This window comes from Salvelinus fontinalis, chromosome 18 (genome assembly GCF_029448725.1).
Source record: "Salvelinus fontinalis isolate EN_2023a chromosome 18, ASM2944872v1, whole genome shotgun sequence".
NCBI classification, from domain to species: Eukaryota; Metazoa; Chordata; class Actinopteri; order Salmoniformes; family Salmonidae; genus Salvelinus; species Salvelinus fontinalis.
In genome coordinates this window covers 56,951,254-56,976,350 of record NC_074682.1, presented here as the reverse complement: position 1 = coordinate 56,976,350, position 25,097 = coordinate 56,951,254, and the positions used below count along the sequence as shown (strand labels likewise).

The 25,097-nt window shown below is 46.0% G+C and overlaps 1 protein-coding gene across 1 annotated transcript in view; it reads left to right on the top strand.

Moving 5' to 3' along the window:
* The window catches only part of LOC129815776 (E3 ubiquitin-protein ligase RNF123), a 289,130-nt gene that overhangs the window by 62,597 nt on the left and 201,436 nt on the right, over positions 1–25,097 (top strand). The window contains exons 21-27 of the mRNA XM_055869888.1: positions 444–544; positions 2,714–2,906; positions 3,239–3,384; positions 16,084–16,167; positions 18,054–18,161; positions 19,306–19,483; positions 21,657–21,731. Coding sequence (XP_055725863.1) covers positions 444–544; positions 2,714–2,906; positions 3,239–3,384; positions 16,084–16,167; positions 18,054–18,161; positions 19,306–19,483; positions 21,657–21,731 — 885 coding nt within the window. The remainder of the gene's footprint in view (positions 1–443; positions 545–2,713; positions 2,907–3,238; positions 3,385–16,083; positions 16,168–18,053; positions 18,162–19,305; positions 19,484–21,656; positions 21,732–25,097) is intronic.

Here is a 25,097-nt window from a genome sequence, read left to right as displayed (position 1 = left end):
CTGTTTGTGCTGGGCAGGAGAGGGTAGCTTCCTGATGGTCAGAGCTGTTTGTGCTGGGCAGGAGAGGGTAACTTCCTGATGGTCAGAGCTGTTTGTGCTGGACAGGAGAGGGTAGCTTCCTGATGGTCAGAGCTGTTTGTGCTGGGCAGGAGAGGGTAGCTTCCTGATGGTCAGAGCTGTTTGTGCTGGGCAGGAGAGGGTAGCTTCCTGATGGTCAGAGCTGTTTGTGCTGGGCAGGAGAGGGTAGCTTCCTGATGGTCAGAGCTGTTTGTGCTGGGCAGGAGAGGGTAGCCTGGAGACAGGATGCAGCCTGCCTGGAGACAGGATGCAGCCTGCCTGGAGACAGGATGCAGCCTGCCTGGAGACAGGATGCAGCCTGTCTAGTAATGAAGTTGTATTATGATGTAATCGTTGTGCTGTGTTTTGTCTGTTTGTGCTTCTAGATGACCTGGCCTCCAAAGCCAACATCCTCATGGACCCAGCGGAGATCCAGGCTACCTCCATGGATGATTTGGATGAGGAGGAGGAGAGTGGCTCAGCTCAGGTACAGACTAAGGTGTTATCCTCCACACTCCACGTTCTTGGAAAATCGTCCGCTTAGTATCATTTTCATTTGATTATGACTTGATTCCACCATATTGATGTTCTCAAGTCTAAATTCTCCCTTTTTGAGTACAGCGTTATAAATCACATTTTATTTGCCGAATATAACAGTTGTAGACTTTACCCATGAAATGCTTATTTACTGGCCCATTCCCAATAATGCAGAGGTAAAAAGTAAGACAAATTCTAATAATTACCAAATAAGAAAAAATATGAAATAGTAACACAATAAAATAACAATGTACAAGGAGTACCAGTACTGAGTCGATGTGTAGGGGTACCAGGTAGTAATGAGGCTATATACAGGAAGTACCAGTACTGAGTCAATGTGCAGGGGTACCAGGTAGTAATGAGGCTATATACAAGGAGTACCAGTACTGAGTCAATGTGCAAGGGTACCAGGTAGTAATGAGGCTATATACAGGAAGTACCAGTACTGAGTCAATGTGCAGGGGTACCAGGTAGTAATGAGGCTATATACAAGGAGTACCAGTACTGAGTCAATGTGCAGGGATACCAGGTAGTAATGAGGCTATATACAAGGAGTACCCGGTACTGAGTCAATGTGCAGGGGTACCAGGTAGTAATGAGGCTATATACAAGGAGTACCAGTACTGAGTCAATGTGAAGGGATACCAGGTAGTAATGAGGCTATATACAAGGAGTACCGGTACTGAGTCAATGTGCAGGGGTACCAGGTAGTAATGAGGTTATATACAAGGAGTACCGGTACTGAGTCAATGTGCAGGGGTACCAGGTAGTAATGAGGCTATATACAAGGAGTACCAGTACTGAGTCGATGTGCAGGGGTACCAGGTAGTAATGAGGCTATATAGAAGGAGTACCAGTACTGAGTCGATGTGCAGGGGTACCAGGTAATAATGAGGCTATATAGAAGGAGTACCAGTACTGAGTCAATGTGCAGGGGTACCAGGTAGTAATGAGGCTATGTACAAGGAGTACCGGTACTGAGTCGATGTGCAGGGGTACCAGGTAGTAATGAGGCTATGTACCGGTACTGAGTCAATGTGCAGGGGTACCAGGTAGTAATGAGGCTATATACAAGGAGTACCTGTACTGAGTCAATGTGCAGGGGTACCAGGTAGTAATGAGGCTATGTACCGGTACTGAGTCAATGTGCAGGGGTACCAGGTAGTAATGAGGCTATATACAAGGAGTACCAGTACTGAGTCGATTTGCAGGGGTACCAGGTAGTAATGAGGTAATGCACTAGTGCGGGTGGAGTCCAGTGCGGGTGGAGTCCAGTGCGGGTGGAGTCCAGTGCGGGTGGAGTCCAGTGCGGGTGGAGTCCAGTGCAAAGGACGATTCAATGTGAATAGTCCAGGTAGCCATCTGATTAACAGCAAGTCAGTAATGAACCAATTGTTATTTACAATGGGTTAGGCCAAACCCGGACGACGCTGGGCCAATTGTTCGCCGCCCTATGGGACTCCCGATCACAGCCGGTTGTGATAGAGCCTGGAATCAAACCAGGGTCTGTAGTGACGCTTCTAGCACTGAGATGCGGTGCCTTAGACCGCTGCGCCACTCAGGATCCCCAATACGAATGTATTACCATGTGTTTTAACAGTGTCTCTTCCTTTGTTGTTACAGAGGCCTTTTGGAGTGGTGGCGATTTACTTTTTAAAAATATATTTTTTTTATATCCTTTATTTAACTAGGCAAGTCAGCTAAGAACAAATTCTTATTTACAATGACAGCCTAGGAGCAGTGGGTTAACTGCCCTGTTCAGGGGCAGAACGACAGATTTTTACCGTGTCAGCTCGGGGATTCAATCTAGCAATCTTTCGGTTACTTGGCCCACCGCTCTAACCACTAGGCTACGTGCCTCCTCTAACCACTAGGCTACGTGCCGCCCCGTTATACAGTGATGGGTGACTTGTTGGGAACACTGTATAGTTACAGTGTTCCCAACATGTCTCTATGTATTGCAACGCTTACAATTGGCTCATTCATTCCCCTCCTCTCCCCTGTAACTATTCCCCAGGTCGTTGCTGCAAATGAGAACGTGTTCTCAGTCAACTTACCTGGTAAACTAACGGTAAAATAAAATAAAAAATAAAATAAAAATCTCTCTGTCCTATAACAGAGGCCTTTTGGAGCAGTGGCTATGGGCGGTGCCCTGGCCAGACCCAGCTGGCTCAGTTCTCCCACGCTGGGCCGAGCCAATCGTTTTCTGAGTACTGCTGCGGTCAGCCTCATGACTCCCAGGCGACCCCTGGCACCCCCGGAGAAAGTTAAAGTTCGCACCCTGGCCGTGGAGCAGAGGACGGAGGAGGACAGTGAGTGGCTTTTACCTTGAATATACATGGAGGCGTATAGAGAACATTTATCTCTCTTTCTCCGTCTCTCGCTCTCTCCGTCTCTCACTCCCTCTACGCTTTCTGTCTTTCGACCACCACTGTAAATATAGAGTTTAGTCGACAGATGTCAAGGCTAAAGTACAGAAAATGTAGTGGGATGCCAATTATCTGCGGATGAGTGTGAAAATCTATTCCTCACCTCTAGAAATGGTCTAGTACTTTTTGACCTATTATTACCTGGGTGTCTGGTTATTGTACAGAACACCAGGTTAGGAACATGATGTTTTCTTTCTTCCCTTCCTCTCCTCAAGTCGAGGGAAGCCATGGTAACGATGGCCTGTTGCTGGGGCGACCGTTGGAAGAGCCCGACCATCCAATCACAGAGAAGTCTCTGCTGGAGATTTTGGATGGGATTGTGATGATGTACAACCTGAGTGTTCATCAACAGCTGGGCAAGGTAAGAGGCTGAGGCGTCCGTCTGCTGGGCAAGGGAACCTGGTCTAAAGCGGTGCACCGTTGGGGTCTGGGAATAAAGTAGTGCACCGTTGGGGTCTGGTCTAAAGTAGTGCACCATAAAGGGAATTGAGGGATGTTTTGAGGTCATTCAATACGGAACCGTAATTGAGCCGTTGTGTTGAGATTTGAAATGCTCTCTAGGTAAGAGGTTGAGGTGTAATTGTGTCCACTGGAGACCATTCAATAGGACAAGATGGTGGGGGGCCATTCAATAGGACAAGATGGTAGGGGGCCATTCAATAGGACAAGATGGTAGGGGGCCAATCAATAGGACAAGATGGTAGGGGGCCATTCAATAGGACAAGATGGTAGGGGGCCATTCAATAGGACAGGGGGGTAGGGGGCCATTCAATAGGACAAGATGGTAGGGGGCCATTCAATAGGACAAGGTGGTAGGGGGCCATTCAATAGGACAGGGAGGTAGGGGGCCATTCAATTTGACAAGGTATGTAGGGGGCCATTCAATAGGACAAGGTGGTAGGGGACCATTCAATAGGACAGGGGGGTAGGGGGCCATTCAATAGGACACCAGGGGTAGGGGGCCATTCAATAGGACAGGGGGGTAGGGGGCTATTCAATAGGACAAGGTGGTAGGGGGCCATTCAATAGGACACCAGGGGTAGGGGCCGTTCAACAGGACAGGGGGGTAGGGGGCCATTCAATAGGACAGGGGGGTAGGGGGCCATTCAATAGGACAGGGGGGTAGGGGGCCATTCAATAGGACAGGGGGGTAGGGGGCCATTCAATAGGACAAGGTGGTAGGGGGCCGTTCAATAGGACAAGGTGGTGGGGGCCATTCAATAGGACACCAGGGGTAGGGGGCCATTCAATAGGACAAGGTGGTAGGGGGCCATTCAATAGGACAAGGTGGTAGGGGGCCATTCAATAGGACAAGGTGGTAGGGGGCCATTCAATAGGACAAGGTGGTAGGGGGCCATTCAATAGGACAGGGGGGTAGGGGGCCATTCAATAGGACAAGGTGGTAGGGGGCCATTCAATAGGACAAGGTGGTAGGGGGTTATTCAATAGGACAGGGGGGTAGGGGGCCATTCAATAGGACATGGTGTTAGGGGGCCATTCAATAGGACAATGTGGTAGGGGGCCATTCAATAGGACAAGGTGGTAGGGGGCCATTCAATAGGACAAGATGGTAGGGGGCCATTCAATAGGACAAGATGGTAGGGGGCCATTCAATAGGACAAGGTGGTAGGGGGCCATTCAATAGGACAAGGTGGTAGGGGGCCATTCAATAGGACAGGGGGTAGGGGGCCATTCAATAGGACAGGGGGGTAGGGGGCCATTCAATAGGACAGGGGGTAGGGGGCCATTCAATAGGACAAGGTGGTAGGGGGCCATTCAATAGGACAGGTGGTAGGGGGCCATTCAATAGGACAAGGTGGTAGGGGGCCATTCAATAGGACAAGGTGGTAGGGGGCCATTCAATAGGACACCAGGGGCAGGGGGCCATTCAATAGGACAAGGTGGTAGGGGGCCATTCAATAGGACACCAGGGGCAGGGGGCCATTCAATAGGACAAGGTGGTAGGGGGCCATTCAATAGGACAAGGTGGTAGGGGGCCATTCAATAGGACAAGGTGGTAGGGGGCCATTCAATAGGACAGGGAGGTAGGGGGCCATTCAATTTGACAAGGTATGTAGGGGGCCATTCAATAGGACAAGGTGGTAGGGGGCCATTCAATAGGACAGGGGGGTAGGGGGCCATTCAATAGGACAAGGTGGTAGGGGGCCATTCAATAGGACAAGGTGGTAGGGGGCCATTCAATAGGACAGGGGGGTAGGGGGCCATTCAATAGGACATGGTGTTAGGGGGCCATTCAATAGGACAATGTGGTAGGGGGCCATTCAATAGGACAAGGTGGTAGGGGGCCATTCAATAGGACAAGATGGTAGGGGGCCATTCAATAGGACAAGATGGTAGGGGGCCATTCAATAGGACAAGGTGGTAGGGGGCCATTCAATAGGACAAGGTGGTAGGGGGCCATTCAATAGGACAGGGGGTAGGGGGCCATTCAATAGGACAGGGGGGTAGGGGGCCATTCAATAGGACAGGGGGTAGGGGGCCATTCAATAGGACAAGGTGGTAGGGGGCCATTCAATAGGACAGGTGGTAGGGGGCCATTCAATAGGACAAGGTGGTAGGGGGCCATTCAATAGGACAAGGTGGTAGGGGGCCATTCAATAGGACACCAGGGGCAGGGGGCCATTCAATAGGACAAGGTGGTAGGGGGCCATTCAATAGGACACCAGGGGCAGGGGGCCATTCAATAGGACAAGGTGGTAGGGGGCCATTCAATAGGACAAGGTGGTAGGGGGCCATTCAATAGGACAAGGTGGTAGGGGGCCATTCAATAGGACAGGGAGGTAGGGGGCCATTCAATTTGACAAGGTATGTAGGGGGCCATTCAATAGGACAAGGTGGTAGGGGGCCATTCAATAGGACAGGGGGGTAGGGGGCCATTCAATAGGACAAGGTGGTAGGGGGCCATTCAATAGGACAAGGTGGTAGGGGGCCATTCAATAGGACAGGGGGGTAGGGGGCCATTCAATAGGACATGGTGTTAGGGGGCCATTCAATAGGACAATGTGGTAGGGGGCCATTCAATAGGACAAGGTGGTAGGGGGCCATTCAATAGGACAAGATGGTAGGGGGCCATTCAATAGGACAAGATGGTAGGGGGCCATTCAATAGGACAAGGTGGTAGGGGGCCATTCAATAGGACAAGGTGGTAGGGGGCCATTCAATAGGACAGGGGGTAGGGGGCCATTCAATAGGACAGGGGGGTAGGGGGCCATTCAATAGGACATGGGGTAGGGGGCCATTCAATAGGACAAGGTGGTAGGGGGCCATTCAATAGGACAGGTGGTAGGGGGCCATTCAATAGGACAAGGTGGTAGGGGGCCATTCAATAGGACAAGGTGGTAGGGGGCCATTCAATAGGACACCAGGGGCAGGGGGCCATTCAATAGGACAAGGTGGTAGGGGGCCATTCAATAGGACACCAGGGGCAGGGGGCCATTCAATAGGACAAGGTGGTAGGGGGCCATTCAATAGGACAAGGTGGTAGGGGGCCATTCAATAGGACAAGGTGGTAGGGGGCCATTCAATAGGACAAGGTGGTAGGGGGCCATTCAATAGGACAAGGTGGTAGGGGGCCATTCAATAGGACAAGGTGGTAGGGGGCCATTCAATAGGACAAGGTGGTAGGGGGCCATTCAATAGGACAAGGTGGTAGGGGGCCATTCAATAGGACAAGGTGGTAGGGGGCCATTCAATAGGACAAGGTGGTAGGGGGCCATTCAATAGGACAGGGGGGTAGGGGGCCATTCAATAGGACAGGGGGGTAGGGGGCCATTCAATAGGACAAGATGGTAGGGGGCCATTCAATAGGGCAGGGGGGTAGGGGGCCATTCAATAGGACAGGGGGGTAGGGGGCTATTCAATAGGACAAGGTGGTAGGGGGCCATTCAATAGGACAAGGTGGTAGGGGGCCATTCAATAGGACAGGTGGTAGGGGGCCATTCAATAGGACACCAGGGGTAGGGGGCCATTCAATAGGACAAGATGGTAGGGGGCCATTCAATAGGGCAGGGGGGTAGGGGGCCATTCAATAGGACAGGGGGGTAGGGGGCTATTCAATAGGACAAGGTGGTAGGGGGCCATTCAATAGGACAGGTGGTAGGGGGCCATTCAATAGGACACCAGGGGTAGGGGGCCATTCAATAGGACAAGGTGGTAGGGGGCAATTCAATAGGACAAGGTGGTAGGGGGCCATTCAATAGGACAAGGTGGTAGGGGGCCATTCAATAGGACAAGGTGGTAGGGGGCCATTCAATAGGACAGGGGGGTAGGGGGCCATTCAATAGGACAAGGTGGTAGGGGGCCATTCAATAGGACAAGGTGGTAGGGGGCCATTCAATAGGACAAGGGGGTAGGGGGCCATTCAATAGGACAGGGGGGTAGGGGGCCATTCAATAGGACAAGGGGGTAGGGGGCCATTCAATAGGACAAGGTTTGTAGGGGGCCATTCAATAGGACAAGGTGGTAGGGGGCCATTCAATAGGACAAGGTGGTAGGGGGCCATTCAATAGGACAAGGTGGTAGGGGGCCATTCAATAGGACAAGGTGGTAGGGGGCCATTCAATAGGACAGGGGGGTAGGGGGCCATTCAATATGACAGGGGGGTAGGGAGCCATTCAATAGGACAAGGTGGTAGGGGGCCATTCAATTGGACAGGGGGGTAGGGGGGCATTCAATAGGACAAGGTGGTAGGGGGCAATTCAATAGGACAAGGTGGTAGGGGGCCATTCAATAGGACAAGGGGGTAGGGGGCCATTCAATAGGACAAGGTGGTAGGGGGCCATTCAATAGGACAGGGGGGTAGGGGGCCTGTTCATTAGCACAAGGGCACAGCCAGGGTAACCGTTTTGTAGTTCAGATTGGTTAACGTCTCTAAGTGAAGTAGTCAACTTACACAAGGTCACACACAGGCCTTGGTTAATGTACTATTTGAATTCTATCAAATACGTTACTTGTGCTTTATTGAGTTGTCATATGGAACCAATAGAATAGCCCTGCATGTTCAAACCATGTCCATCTCCAGGATCCAGCGAACTCTATTTGAACCCCGGTATGGATGGACACATGGGAGGTGTTTATTAGGATCTCCAGTAGCTTTTACAGAGACAGCAGCTATTCTTCCTGGAGTCTACAAAAAACACAAAACATGAGATGGACACACCTACTCATTCAAGGGTTTTATTTCTTACTATTTTCTACATTGTAGAATAATAGTGAAGACATCAAAACTATGAAATAACACATATGGAATCATGTAGTTACCAAAAAAGTGTTAAAGAAATCAAAATATATTTTAGATTCTTTAAAGCAGCCACCCTTTGCCTGATGACAGCTTTGCACACTCTTGGCTTTCGCTCAACCAACTTACGCTGGAATTCTTTTCCAACAGTCTTGGAGTTCCCACATATGCTGAGCACTTGTTGGCTGCTTTTCCTTCACTCTGCGGTCCAACTTTCATCCCAAACCATCTCAATTTTGTTGAGGTCGGGTGATTTGTGGAGGCCAGGTCATCTGATGCAGCACTCCATCACTCTCCTTGGTCAAATAGCCCTTACACAGCCTGGAGGTGTGTTTGGTCATTGTCCTGTTGAAAAACAAATGATGGTCCCACTAAGTGCAAACCAGATGGGATGGCATATCGCTGCAGAATGATGTGGTAGCCATACTGGTTAAGTGTGCCTTGAATTCTAAATAAATCACCAACAGTGTCACCAGCAAAGCACCATCACACCACCTCCTCCATGCTTCACGGTGGGAACCGCACATGCAGAGATCATCCGTTCACCTACTCTGCGTATCACAAAGACATGGCGGTTGGAACCAAAAATCTCAAATTTAGACTCCTCAGACCAAAGGACAGATTTCCACCGGTCTAATGTCCATTGCTCGTGTTTCTTGGCCCAAGCAAGTCTCTACTTCTTATTGGTGTCCTTTAGTAGTGGTTTCTTTGCAGCAATTTGACCATGAAGGCCTGATTCACACGGTCTCCTCTGAACAGTTGGTGTTGAGATGTGTCTGGTACTTGAACTGTGGTGGCATTTTTCTGCTTTACCAAATGAGGAGAGTTACAAACTACACACCAGTCAGTTATACTTAAATTACATCTTTAATAATAATAAGAGCTTTGCAATAGCCTTTTTTGACTTTCAATGATGCGCTATCTCTAATGAACCATTGAAAAGTGACTACAGAAAATTACAAAGATCTTTATTAGCCAAAACACACCCCTCTCAACCTACATGATGAACCATAGATCTTAGGAACTCTATACAAAGGAACTTTTACTTGAGAAAGGAGTATCCCTTAGCCAAATAGCATTCGCTATAAATTATCACTCAGTTTGGTCTCTAAAACGAGGTTCTAATCTCGTTCCTGGTACTTCATAGCACAGAACCATTACCTCATGTTTTCTGGAATGCTCTTTAGGTTTTATCATCCAAAGACATCGTAAATCTCCTCTGTCAGTGCTATTTCATAGAGGCCCATCCTCAGTGGAACACACACAATACTCTATATTCTGTCGAATGTAACAACTATTGTAATGTAATACAAGCATTATAACATAATCTTACAAGCATTATAACATAATCTTGCAATTTACCACTACAGAACTCTGTGAAACATTTATTTGGGCTGCAATTTCTGAGGCTGTTAAGTCGAATGAACTTATCCTCTGAAGCAGAGGTAACTCTGGTTCTTCCTTTCCTATGGCGGTCCTCATGAGAGTTTCATCGTAGCGCTGGAAGGTTTTTGCTGCTGAACTTAAAGAAACTTTCTGTTCTGGATTGACTGACCTTCATGTCTTTAAGTAATGGAGTGGCTTTAGGTCATTTTGCTGTTTACTGTGTAATTGGAGATGGAAGGTAGTTCCATCAGTTCATGGCTCTGTATAATACTGTGAAGGGACTTCCATGAGATCATGGCTTTGTATAATACTGTGGAGGGTGTAACATGTGATCATGGCTCTGTATAATACTGGGTGTTGCTGTGAATTTGTTTTTGGACTTGTGTACTGTGAAGAGACCCCTGGTGGGGTATCTATGGATGTCTTGAGCTGTGTGTTATTTGGTTATGCAGACTGCCATGCATGTTGTTAGTTCTGTGTGTGCGGTTAAGGGCAAGGCGTGCTGCTCAGTTAAGGGCAAGGCGTGCTGCTCAGTTAAGGGCAAGGCGTGCTGCTCAGTTAAGGGCAAGGCGTGCTGCTCAGTTAAGGGCAAGGCGTGCTGCTCAGTTAAGGGCAAGGCGTGCTGCTCAGTTAAGGGCAAGGCGTGCTGCTCAGTTAAGGGCAAGGCGTGCTGCTCAGTTAAGGGCAAGGCGTGCTGCTCAGTTAAGGGCAAGGCGTGCTGCTCAGTTAAGGGCAAGGCGTGCTGCTCAGTTAAGGGCAAGGCGTGCTGCTCAGTTAAGGGCAAGGCGTGCTGCTCTGTTAAGGGCAAGGCGTGCTGCTCTGTTAAGGGCAAGGCGTGCTGCTCTGTTAAGGGCAAGGCGTGCTGCTCTGTTAAGGGCAAGGCGTGCTGCTCTGTTAAGGGCAAGGCGTGCTGCTCTGTTAAGGGCAAGGCGTGCTGCTCTGTTAAGGGCAAGGCGTGCTGCTCTGTTAAGGGCAAGGCGTGCTGCTCTGTTAAGGGCAAGGCGTGCTGCTCTGTTAAGGGCAAGGCGTGCTGCTCTGTTAAGGGCAAGGCGTGCTGCTCTGTTAAGGGCAAGGCGTGCTGCTCTGTTAAGGGCAAGGCGTGCTGCTCTGTTAAGGGCAAGGCGTGCTGCTCTGTTAAGGGCAAGGCGTGCTGCTCTGTTAAGGGCAAGGCGTGCTGCTCTGTTAAGGGCAAGGCGTGCTGCTCTGTTAAGGGCAAGGCGTGCTGCTCTGTTAAGGGCAAGGCGTGCTGCTCTGTTAAGGGCAAGGCGTGCTGCTCTGTTAAGGGCAAGGCGTGCTGCTCTGTTAAGGGCAAGGCGTGCTGCTCTGTTAAGGGCAAGGCGTGCTGCTCTGTTAAGGGCAAGGCGTGCTGCTCTGTTAAGGGCAAGGCGTGCTGCTCAGTTAAGGGCAAGGCGTGCTGCTCTGTTAAGGGCAAGGCGTGCTGCTCTGTTAAGGGCAAGGCGTGCTGCTCTGTTTTGAGCCAGCTGCAGCTTTGCTAGGTCATTCTTTACTGCACCTGACCATATTACCTGACAGTAATCAAGATGGGACAAGACTAGAGCCTGATCAACTAGTACCAGCTGATCAACGTGTCAAGCACAGACCATCTTTTTTATAACAGACATACTTCTCCCCATCGTAACAACTTTGCCAATATGAATTGACCATGATAAGTATCTTCCTCAACTTGCTCAATGGTCACACCGTTTATACATTATTAAAAATATATATTTTTTTACCTTTATTTAACTAGGCAAGTCAGGTAAGAACAAATTCTTATTTACAAGGATGACCTAACCCCTGCCAAACCCAGACAACGCTGGACAAATTGGCCGAGCGAGGCCGTCATTGTAAATTAGAATTTGTTTCTTAACTGACTTGCCTCGATAAATTAACAGCCAAGGCAATTGGACTGAAGGACCCCACACTGTACATCTCTGATGTTAGAGAAGCTTCCATTGATGAACTCTCTCTGGGTTCTATTAGTTAGTGAGTGTCTTCAATAACAATTTATGATCAATAACATCAAAGGCTGCATTAAAATCATGTTTTGTTTTTTAAATTTAACTAGTCAAGTCAGTTATGTCGTCCTACAATACAGCTCCAACTTATCTTATTATCCATTTATTTTAACCAATCATCAGTCATCTGAGTCAGTAAATATTGAGTGCCCTTCTTTAAATGCATACTGAAAGTCAGTACGTAACTTGTTCTCTTTATAAAAAATAAAATAAAAAAAATAAAAAAAATAGCTTTGTATTTGTTCAAACACAATTCTCTCTATCAGGTAGCAAACTGTGATTGGGCGGCTTTCAGAGCCAGCAAAGGGTGCTTTTGCTATTTTTAGGTTGTGGAATTACTTTAGCTTCCTACCAAGCCTGTGTACACACACACTCGCTCTCCTTTAGGCTTTGGTTAAAGATACAGCGAATAGCCTGTTCTATTCTTAGTTTCCCGTGAAGGTTGTTTGTACCTGGTGGCTCATCATTATCGATGCATAACAATAGTTTTCCCACCTCTCCCACACTGACCTGACCAAATTCAAAACAGCAATCCTTCTCTATCCTTTAATAGAGTTATTTTATACAAAATTACGATGGTTCAATGTGGTCATTTCACTTCTGTGTTTTTCCACTTTACTAGTGATCATTGAAAGGATTGCCAATATAGAATGGTTTTCCTGTAAATGATCCGTCCTTGACAAAATCAGCTTCAATGAACGACGAAGATTGGGTTTTCTGACCATGATATCATTTAAGATACTCCAAAGTATTTTTTCCCCCCTTTGTGTTTTATGTCATTTATCTTCGGTTTGCTAATATACTTTATTCTTGTTGTTACGTTTAGTAACAACATTTATCAATGTACAGTACGTCAACCAATCAGCTGAGCAGCCTGACTTGTTTGACACAAGTCTTTTGCATAATTTCTTTGAGTTCCACTATGTTTCAATTCATCGTCAATCCAGGGTTCTGTTCGTTTCTTAACAGGTGCATGCTGGTCAACATTTGCCATGAATCATTTTACTTCCAGGTGTGTGTCTGGATCCTCTTCCTCATACACATCAAACCAACATACACATGTTTTACATCTTCAACAAAAAGAATCCTGAGAGAACATTTTCTATGATCTCCTTATAAATTACTTTAGGCCTAATCTTTTGGTATTTTGGCTTTCTTGTTATTGCCACTCTGATCACATGTGGTCCTCTCCTCTCCTCATCATCATCCTCCTCTTCTTCATGTAGGGGTCTATCCAGTGATCTATCTGCTGTACCACATTTCCCTCTCGTTCTTCAGGAGTGAGTTCCCAAACCCAATAGATGAGTTGTTTAATCACTTCTTTCCTCTCGTTGTCAGAAAGGATCGAAGCGTTTAAAAAATACTGTTGGCACATATTTCATGGCAGAAAAGTGTGTGGGTCTGCAAAACATTTTACAACCGCTATATCAATGCCAGCTCTGCCTGTCTTCCTCCACATTATATACACACACACACACACACACACACACACACACACACACACACACACACACACACACACACACACACACACACACACACACACACACACACACACACACACACACACACACACACACACACACACACACACACACACACACACACACACACACACACACACACACACACACACACACACACACACACACACACACCTACACCTACACACACACACCTACCTCTCGTTCAGTATATAGGTACAAGACCTTGGACAATCACCCTCCTAGTATTGCCTGTTATTGTCTGATCATTTGAGAACAGGATGTCCGGCACTGCAGTTGGCAATATCCCTTGTTCTATTAAAGCCTTTACGTATCTGTCTTTAACAGCTTTTATATTGGCAGTGTGCTGGACTGTCTTTTCTTCAAAGTTGTATTTGGTATTTGTTCCAATTGACACCCGTCCCCCCCCCCCACAATTTTTTGTCCAATTACTTTTGACCAGAACCCTATAACGTAGTGCACTAAATAGGGTACCATTTGGGATGAACACAGTTGAGCAGAAAATGTTAGTCTTGGAATGAGAGTCCTTTAGATAACGGTTATTTGCCTATCAGAAGCTTCTAAAGCCATGACATCATTTTCTGGAATTTTCCAAGCTGTTTAAAGGCACAGCCAACTTAATGCATGTAAACTTCTGACTCCATCTGTATATAGCCATTAAAAAAATCTATATATTTAAAAAATCCTGTTATCTTATTTTCCATATTTAGCAATTCATATTTGGAGTAATGTAGGCAGTTTATGCAGAGGATTTCTACCTCTCGCCATTACCAAAATTACATTATGGCAAGCAATTATTATTTTAGCAAACAATTATTGTAATCCATCCTATATTGTCCCTGACATCTTTGTCTCCCTCGCAACAGTTGTGGGATACACAGCCACACACACATGCACACACACTCAAAACACACTCAACCCTTTCCCCCCACAGCAACCATAGATTCTCAACAGTTGCACCATCCCAGAGCTCATCTCAAGAAAGGTCTTGATTTTACACATGAGTGTACAGTTGCAGCTGTATGAGAAGGCCTGCAAAACAGAGCAAAAGAAATGGGCAGAAATGGGGAGATTTGATTAACCATTGTCACGTGCTAGGTGATGGAGGTCAGATACACCCCTTTCCCCTGAAACCCCCACAACATGATCCCCCGTAGAGACCGTATTACCAAGCATCTCTGTGCAGTCAGATCTTTGATTTTGTGCCACCAAGGCCACAATAATATACCCCCTCTCTGAATGTCTGAGTGTGACCCCCTCACCATGGGTTACTGCAGCTAGTGTTGCAAGCACTGCCACTGCCTGGGTGGGGGGCACCCCACCGGAATCCCCACCGGCTAGGTACAAGGTCTCAAGGTTCTCATTAGCGGCTTTGAGAATTTCCTTGTATATTATGCTCTCCCATCAGGGGGCTCTGGCTTTGCAGGTCCAACCCTGCCTGACAGGCTCCGAATCTTGAGGGGGCGGTGCAAAATATATGATTTTGATTGGTCAGAGAAAAACAATTAGTGTCAAAATATCAGAGTTGTGCTGCCTGTTGTAGCCTGTATCTAGTCTGTTTGACTTCTTCTACTTCATATTGTATTTATTAACCTTAGTCTTCATCCCTGTAGGAATATCCTGCGGACATGAATGACATGACACAGTTAGAGGAGGTTAGAGGAGTTGACTACAGCACCAAACTGGTAGTCAAATACTTTCACGAAAAACACTTGACAGTATTTGAGGTGTGCTTTGTTTATCTTGGAGTTTTCAAAAAGTGAGGACTATTTGATTGGCTTTATAGAAATTATATATTGAGCTGTATTTGCACGCATGTTCTGAAACTTATATAATGAATAATTATTTTTAAAAGAATGAAATAAAAAATAAATAAATAGTACAATAATAAATCATATGAATACAAGAATAAATAGATAAACAGTGAATTTGTAATGTCTTTTTCCTGTTCTGTACTACTATGGTGGTTTAAGAAGAATTCACCCAGCTGTGTCGATGTGAATGTACAGTGCATTTGGAAAGTATTCAGACAAGGGGTCTTTTTCCACGTTTTGTCAGGTTACAGCCTTATTCTAAAATGGTTTAAATAAATACAGGTGTACCAAGCTTGCAGCATCATACCCAAGAAGGCTCAAGGCAGTATTCGCTGTTTCAACAAAGTACTGAGTAAAAGGTCTGAAAACTTATGTAAATATGATATTTTCGTTATTTTATTTTTTTGTAGTGCATTAGAAGAAATGTCTGAACCTGTTTTTGCTTTGTCGTTATGGTGTATTGTGTGTAGATTGAGGGGGAATCCATTTTATAATATAAGGCTGTAACGTAACAACATGTGGAAAACATCAAGGGCTCTGAATACTTTCCGAATGCGCTGTATATGTCACTAAGCTGTGTACATGTCACTGTATATGTCACTAAGCTGTGTACCGCTACTGTATATGTCACTAAGCTGTGTACCGCTACTGTATATGTCACTAAGCTGTGTACCGCTACTGTATATGTCACTAAGCTGTGTACCGCTACTGTATATGTCACTAAGCTGTGTACCGCTACTGTATATGTCACTAAGCTGTGTACTGCTACTGTATATGTCACTAAGCTGTGTACTGCTACTGTATATGTCACTAAGCTGTGTACTGCTACTGTATATGTCACTAAGCTGTGTACTGCTACTGTATATGTCACTAAGCTGTGTACTGCTACTGTATATGTCACTAAGCTGTGTACCGCTACTGTATATGTCACTAAGCTGTGTACCGCTACTGTATATGTCACTAAGCTGTGTACCGCTACTGTATTTGTCACTAAGCTGTGTACTGCTACTGTATATGTCACTAAGCTGTGTACCGCTACTGTATTTGTCACTAAGATGTGTACCACACCTTTCCCTACAGATGGTGGTGGTGTCAGATGACGTCCATGAATACGCTGTGGCTCTGAAGGACACAGAGGAGAAGATAGCACGCTGTCCAGCAAGAGTAAATACACACCACCCTCTATTATACATCTGTTATAGAGCCATTATCAGTCTGTTTAGATGGCACGCTGCCCAACCAGAAGAATACAAATATACTACCTATTATCATCAATTTATCTAACTGTTAAGTATAATAGTTTAATAGTATAATCGTCCATGAATATGCTGTTGTTCTGAAGGACACAGAGGAAGAGAGCACGTTGTCCCAGCAGACTAAATACACTGTCCGTATTATCAATCTGGGCCCAGCAGACTAAATACACTGTCCGTGTTGTCAATCTGGGCCCAGCAGACTAAATGCACTGTCCGTGTTATCAACCTGGGCCCAGCAGACTAAATGCACTGTCCGTATTATCAATCTGGGCCCAGCAGACTAAATACACTGTCCGTGTTATCAATCTGGGCCCAGCAGACTAAATACACTGTCCGTGTTATCAATCTGGGCCCAGCAGACTAAATACACTGTCCGTGTTGTCAATCTGGGCCCAGCAGACTAAATACACTGTCCGTGTTATCAATCTGGGCCCAGCAGACTAAATACACTGTCCGTATTATCAATCTGGGCCCAGCAGACTAAATACACGGGTCTGTGTTATCAATCTGGGCCCAGCAGACTAAATACACTGTCCGTGTTATCAATCTGGGCCCAGCAGACTAAATACACTGTCCGTGTTATCAATCTGGGCCCAGCAGACTAAATACACTGTCTGTGTTATCAATCTGGGCCCAGCAGACTAAATACACTGTCCGTATTATCAATCTGGGCCCAGCAGACTAAATACACTGTCCGTATTATCAATCTGGGCCCAGCAGACTAAATACACGGGTCTGTGTTATCAATCTGGGCCCAGCAGACTAAATACACTGTCCGTGTTATCAATCTGGGCCCAGCAGACTAAATACACTGTCCGTATTATCAATCTGGGCCCAGCAGACTAAATACACGGGTCTGTGTTATCAATCTGGGCCCAGCAGACTAAATACACTGTCCGTGTTATCAATCTGGGCCCAGCAGACTAAATACACTGTCCGTATTATCAATCTGGGCCCAGCAGACTAAATACACTGTCAGTGTTGTCAATCTGGGCCCAGCAGACTAAATACACTGTCCGTGTTATCAATCTGGGCCCAGCAGACTAAATACACTGTCCGTATTATCAATCTGGGCCCAGCAGACTAAATACACTGTCCGTGTTGTCAATCTGGGCCCAGCAGACTAAATACACTGTCCGTATTATCAATCTGGGCCCAGCAGACTAAATACACTATCCGTGTTATCAATCTGTTATGTATCATAGTTAGGGTCATGTGTTTTTGTCACATGATTTTTAACCTTTTATTTTAATGTTTTTTTTTCTAGTAAACTTTCATTTTTGGTGTAATTCTCATTTCTGGAAAAAGGCTTTAAATAGAGGTTCAAATTAAAGGTATGTGACACGATCAACCAAAAACACTGGGCCTTAATCATAGTCAGTAAAGTATTTTGCAGTATATAATGTAGTATTTAATAGTACTGCTAATACTATCTACTATGTTTTAATGCAATAGGTACTGTATAATGGTAGTATATACTACACAAAACCATTTATATTGTTGTATAACCTAATAGTTGTATTTGTGTAATGTTATTTTATATTATGTGTTAGTATAATAGTCATGATCTATTGACACCCGTGTGGCAGTTTTTTTATTTCTCGTTAAACTTTCTGTGATATTTTTTCTCTTAGTAGGAAACATGACCGGTGGTTAGGTCCTGGGTTTATGTGTACGTTAACTGTCTGAATCAACACTCTTGTTTATTACAGTGCTTTCTGCTTGAAGTTGAATAAATATTTGTCCTTTTTATTAGGCATGTCTTTGTGTTACACCCTTTCTTGTCCATGTTAGAGACCAGACATCTTGGAGGAGCTGCAGAAGAGTCAGAAGGTATTTGCTGAGAAGCTGAATCACCTGAGTAGGAGACTGGCCTGGATCAACGCTACCATCTACTGTAAGGTAGGAAAGAGAGGCTACCCAGCACCTCTACTGTCAGGTAGGAAAGAGAGGCTACCCAGCACCTCTACTGTCAGGTAGGAAAGAGAGGCTACTCAGCACCTCTACTGTCAGGTAGGAAAGAGAGGCTACCCAGCACCTCTACTGTCAGGTAGGAAAGAGAGGCTACCCAGCACCTCTACTGTCAGGTAGGAAAGAGAGGCTACCCAGCACCTCTACTGTCAGGCAGGAAAGAGAGGCTACCCAGCACCTCTACTGTCAGGCAGAAAAGAGAGGCTACCCAGCACCTCTACTGTCAGGCAGGAAAGAGAGGCTACCCAGCACCTCTACTGTCAGGTAGGAAAGAGAGGCTACCCAGCACCTCTACTGTCAGGTTGGAAAGAGAGGCTACCCAGCACCTCTACTGTCAGGCAGGAAAGAGAGGCTACCCAGCACCTCTACTGTCAGGCAGGAAAGAGAGGCTACCCAGCACCTCTACTGTCAGGCAGGAAAGAGAGGCTACCCAGCACCTCTACTGTCAGGCAGGAAAGAGAGGCTACCCAGCACCTCTACTGTCAGGTAGGAAAGAGAGGCTACCCAGCACCTCTACTGTCAGGCAGGAAAGAGAGGCTACCCAGCACCTCTACTGTCAGGCAGGAAAGAGAGGCTACCCAGCACCTCTACTGTCAGGCAGGAAAGAGAGGCTACCCAGCACCTCTACTGTCAGGCAGGAAAGAGAGGCTACCCAGCACCTCTACTGTCAGGCAGGAAAGAGAGGCTACCCAGCACCTCTACTGTCAGGCAGGAAAGAGAGGCTACCCAGCACCTCTACTGTCAGGCAGGAAAGAGAGGCTACCCAGCACACTTCAGCCCTGATCTATTGAGACTGAAAGCATCAAGGCCACTAGTGTGCTGGTGTTTCTTCTCATTATAGCCAGGCTTGAATGAAAATGGGGACAAACATCCTCAACTGAGGGACATTGAAATATTAAAATTTAAAAAAAACAGCCTGTGAACCCAGTCTTCGTTGTTCTGTTGTGTACAAGAAAAGCGACAACATGAATTACTACTACTACTGTACTGAAGGTGTTGTTTCGCTTGTTCAAAACATCTAACTCTCTGTTATTCCAGAATATGATTTAAAACATCTCTCTGTGTGTTGTTCCAGGATAAGATGCTGGATGTGTACTGGCTACTGAGGGTGTGTATACTCACCATCCAGCACGCTGACAACACAGGAACGTTGTTCGCCTTCGCCCCAGAGTTTTACCTCAACGTAGCCATGAACAGCTACAGCTCTCTCAAGAACTACTTCAGCCCCTCCAACTGCATGGACCAACTGCCAGGTAATCGCCCGCGCGCCCGCCTGCCTGCTCTAAGGCTGTGTTTTATGGCCATGAACAGCTACTTCGTCAGGTGACCACAACACACTAAAAGCTGCAGCCCTATTCCATTATTTTTCATGACTTTTGTCCAGAGCCTCTATTAAAAACTACAGTTGACATGCAGATGATAGACTAGGAATTTAACTGCTCGCTTTTTCTTTGTCGTCTTGTAGACCCTTTTAGGCACAGTTTTGTTGTGATAACTGAATTTGCATACACATTAAAGGTTGTGATCTCGTGCCAGTAATAACCCCTCCTGCCTGTTGACAAAGTCACTATTATTTATTCATCATATTCAGTTATAGCCATTTTCACATCTGCAATTATCAAGAAATGCTTGTACAGGAACCCTAAAGAGCATGCAGAAATACAGCAACCCGGCTTAGAGCCCTAAAGAGCATGCAGAAGTACAGCAACCCGGCTTAGAACCCTAAAGAGCATGCAGAAATACAGCAACCCGGCTTAGAGCCCTAAAGAGCATGCAGAAATACAGCAACCCGGCTTAGAGCCCTAAAGAGCATGCAGAAATACAGCAACCCGGCTTAGAGCCCTAAAGAGCATGTAGAAGTACAGCAACCCGGCTTAGAGCCCTAAAGAGCATGCAGAAGTACAGCAACCCGGCTTAGAGCCCTAAAGAGCATGCAGAAATACAGCAACCCGGCTTAGAGCCCTGAAGAGCATGCAGAAGTACAGCAACCCGGCTTAGAGCCCTGAAGAGCATGCAGAAGTACAGCAACCCGGCTTAGAGCCCTAAAGAGTATGCAGAAGTACAGCAACCCGGCTTAGAGCCCTAAAGAGCATGCAGAAATACAGCAACCCGGCTTAGAGCCCTGAAGAGCATGCAGAAGTACAGCAACCCGGCTTAGAGCCCTAAAGAGCATGCAGAAGTACAGCAACCCGGCTTAGAGCCCTAAAGAGTATGCAGAAGTACAGCAACCCGGCTTAGAGCCCTAAAGAGCATGCAGAAATACAGCAACCCGGCTTAGAGCCCTAAAGAGCATGCAGAAATACAGCAACCCGGCTTAGAGCCCTAAAGAGCATGCAGAAATACAGCAACCCGGCTTAGAGCCCTAAAGAGCATGCAGAAATACAGCAACCCGGCTTAGAGCCCTAAAGAGCATGCAGAAATACAGCAACCCGGCTTAGAGCCCTAAAGAGCATGCAGAAATACAGCAACCCGGCTTAGAGCCCTAAAGAGCATGCAGAAATACAGCAACCCGGCTTAGAGCCCTAAAGAGCATGCAGAAATACAGCAACCCGGCTTAGAGCCCTAAAGAGCATGTAGAAGTACAGCAACCCGGCTTAGAGCCCTAAAGAGCATGCAGAAATACAGCAACCCGGCTTAGAGCCCTAAAGAGCATGCAGAAATACAGCAACCCGGCTTAGAGCCCTAAAGAGCATGCAGAAATACAGCAACCCGGCTTAGAGCCCTAAAGAGCATGCAGAAATACAGCAACCCGGCTTAGAGCCCTAAAGAGCATGCAGAAATACAGCAACCCGGCTTAGAGCCCTAAAGAGCATGCAGAAATACAGCAACCCGGCTTAGAGCCCTAAAGAGCATGCAGAAATACAGCAACCCGGCTTAGAGCCCTAAAGAGCATGCAGAAATACAGCAACCCGGCTTAGAGCCCTAAAGAGCATGCAGAAATACAGCAACCCGGCTTAGAGCCCTAAAGAGCATGTAGAAGTACAGCAACCCGGCTTAGAGCCCTAAAGAGCATGCAGAAGTACAGCAACCCGGCTTAGAACCCTAAAGAGCATGCAGAAGTACAGCAACCCGGCTTAGAGCCCTAAAGAGCATGCAGAAATACAGCAACCCGGCTTAGAACCCTAAAGAGCATGCAGAAATACAGCAACCCGGCTTAGAGCCCTAAAGAGCATGCAGAAATACAGCAACCCGGCTTAGAGCCCTAAAGAGCATGCAGAAATACAGCAACCCGGCTTAGAGCCCTGAAGAGCATGCAGAAATACAGCAACCCGGCTTAGAGCCCTAAAGAGCATGCAGAAATACAGCAACCCGGCTTAGAGCCCTAAAGAGCATGCAGAAATACAGCAACCCGGCTTAGAGCCCTGAAGAGCATGCAGAAATACAGCAACCAGGAGAGATGTTTGTTGACTGTTGTCTTTTTCTCAGGCTACGAGGACACCCTCACTCAACTCGCTGCTATCCTCGCTAAGCACTTTGCTGACCCGCGCATCGTTGGAACAGGTGAGTGGAAGCAATTACAGATAGCCATCCTATTATAAACCACATTATGCATCACTGGCATTTACAAGTAGGGGCCTGGAGTTATACCTTAACACGTTACTGAAGAGAATCGACCTGGCCATGAAGAACTCTGGGTTCTGAGTTACTAAGCCCTGGAGTTTTCCCTGCTCTCGTCACAATTCCTGGCCCTATTTATCAATGCACAACAAGGAGGGATAAGAAGAGTGTGTTCTGGTTTTCATCTGTATAGTTGGTCTTCCGTTAGTCAGCGCCTCACCTAAAGCCAATTTATTTCTGTTAAGAGGAACCCCTCCAACTACACACTGTACTTCCTGTTTATTAGCTAACTGGTTTAAGAAGGATCCCTCTAACTACACACTGTACTTCCTGTTTATTAGCTAACAGGTTTAAGAAGGATCCCTCCAACTACATACTGTACTTCCTGTTTATTAGCTAACAGGTTTAAGAAGGACCCCTCCAACTACACACTGTACTTCCTGTTTATTAGCTAACTGGTTTAAGAAGGATCCCTCCAACTACATACTGTACTTCCTGTTTATTAGCTAACTGGTTTAAGAAGGATCGCTCCAACTACACACTGTACTTCCTGTTTATTAGCTAACAGGTTTAAGAAGGATCCCTCCAACTACACACTGTAGTAGACACATCCATTTGTAGAGCAGCAATGTGAATTACTCACCCTGGCTGCATGCCAAATGGCACCCTATTCCCTACGTAGTGCAGTGCTTTTGAACCCTAGCCCTATGGTTCCCACACACATCTGTCTCTGCTATTACCTGGAGCTGCAGGACAAAGCTGCCCGGTAACACAAGAGGACAGAGTCATCTGTTACAAGCTATTTTAATGGGAAATGTAGACTTAATATAGCCTCCGGTACTGCTATTTTTCGCCAGGATTAATTTCTAACTATGAATGGATAATTATACGTTTTTACAATTTGAGCTCCAGGCAGTCAGGTCTGTTTGAGCTCCAGGCAGACAGGTCTGTTTGAGCTCCAGGCAGACAGGTCTGTTTGAGCTCCAGGCAGACAGGTCTGTTTGAGCTCCAGGCAGACAGGTCTGTTTGAGCTCCAGGCAGACAGGTCTGTTTGAGCTCCAGGCAGACAGGTCTGTTTGAGCTCCAGGCAGACAGAGTAAACGAAAGGAAATGTCTGTGTTTTTCCTTGTCCTCCATAGACAATGCTGTTGACACGTGTTTTAGAATCCTATTTAAAGGAATTGCTTTCAAGTGTTGTTTTCCTTAGAAAGGTGTTTTTTTTTGTTAAAAGTAAATGGTTTGTTATTGTGTGACTATTACGAGAGAAGGTTTTCAGATCGAGTGTTCAGCAGAACCTGGGTGGGTTGAAATGCTATTAGACATCTTTCAAATACTTAACGTTTTTTTTTCTCTAGTGTGCCTACTTGCCTAGAGTGCCCAATGAGTGGGGTTTGTACGTTTGGGGCTATTCTATTGGTCCATTAAGCCAGTTAAACTCAATCAAGCCCAGATAAAAGGACAAGATTTTTTTTAATTATTTTTTTTATAAAACCCAGGTGTGATTTCAGTATTCATTTGAAAAATGTTATGTATCGTTCATGCTCGTCTGGTGTGACACTGAGAGTGGTCTAGTACTCTAACTCTGTCACGTCACCTCAGATAAACTTAGTATGAGTCCTAAATTCATCCTATTTCCTACATGGGTTCCAAATGTTTCCCTTCAAAAGTAGAGCACTATATAGTGAAGTGTGCCATTTCACATTTCACTAATCTAACTCTATTCATAAGATATCAGTCATGTCTTAGATACACATCTTAGTATTTATGTACAGTACATAACAAATCCAAATATATGGTCATATAAAAGCGTCAGTGTTAATTATCATTGTCAGACACTCAGTGCGTAACAAATGGCACCCTTTTTTTCTATATAGGGCACTACTTTAGATCAAAATCATATGGGACCTGGTCAAAAGTAGTGCACTAAATAGGGAAACGGGTGGCATTTGGAACTCAGGCAGTGTGTTTGTTTCTTCTCCGGGCTCAGCGTTGTGTGACTCTCTGCTTGTTGTCACGGTGACTGGATACATTCTTCTTATTTATGTTCCGTCATGTTTGTTTTTTGCTTCGTTTAGAATGAGATCCTCATATCTCGTTCTCTCAGATGGATTTTATACATCAGACGAGTCAGGAAGCCTTGTTCAGTTCTCAGGATTCTGATTGTTTTGGTTCTGATCCAGTTCAGTTAGCTCTTCTTAAAGTGGAACTGCATCTGCTGATTTGGCCTCGTTTTTTTTTGGCTTGCTCTTCAAGAAATGCTGGCGGCCATGACAGAAGCCAAACGTGAGTTGGCTTGGGGGTGTGGTTTGATGTGGGTGTGTCCTTGCCACCACCAAGACACACCCATCTGTCAGAACCTTGCCCACAGCTGTTTCCTCTCCACTCAATCACTACTAACAAACCTCCTGCAGGGTGAGTCCAATAACTACAGGCGGATGTATGGTAAGATGCCGGAGTAAGCTTTGGGTCAGTAGCCTCCAGAGTAATACGAGAAGAATGCAATTGTTAAATTCATGTAGATATTGTAAACTAATTAAAAAAAAAACTTTTAGAACTTTCAAATGTAGTAGCAGGTCCATGTAGAATTAACAACTCTTTACGTAATACCATAGTAGTGTTCTGTTAAAAACCTGTTGGGGATGGGGGCGCTGTTGAGACTATTTATGCTAATTGGGTAATTTTTGAAACGGCTTCCCACAAAATCCTTGATCGTACAATATGCATGTTATTATTATTATTGAATAGAAAACAGTCTATAGTTTCTATAGGAGTTGAAATTTTGTCTCTAAGTGGAACAGAGCCCATTCTACAGCAATTTCCCTGACATGGAGTCAGATTTCAGAAATGTTGGCCACTGTTCTGAAGTCAGTTAAAAGGGCACTGTTATTGCTATGACTATACGGACACTTCTTACGTCTTCCCCTGGATGCCTTTACGTGATGACGATTCCAATGGGGTCGATTGCGCGTTCACAGGCCCTACAAATGAAAAAACCCTGTAGCTAGCAAGTCTTTTCTTGCTGCGTAACGCGCGTGGAGGACACCGACCCCCTCCTGTTCCAAGCGTTAGTTTAGCCTGTTATATTTCTCCGGTCATCTTTTCACTCGTTATAGGAGTTAAAAACATCATAAGGTAGTTAATTTAAAGCGTTTTATAGCAATTTATATCCGTTTAGTGCGATTTTGGGACATTTATTTTTGAAACGATGTGAATAGTTGGGCACGCTTTTCAGTTCATCCCGAACGCAGTTGGCATTTCCACATGGCAAGAGGACAGCTTTCCACCAAAAGACGATTACTCCCAAGAAAG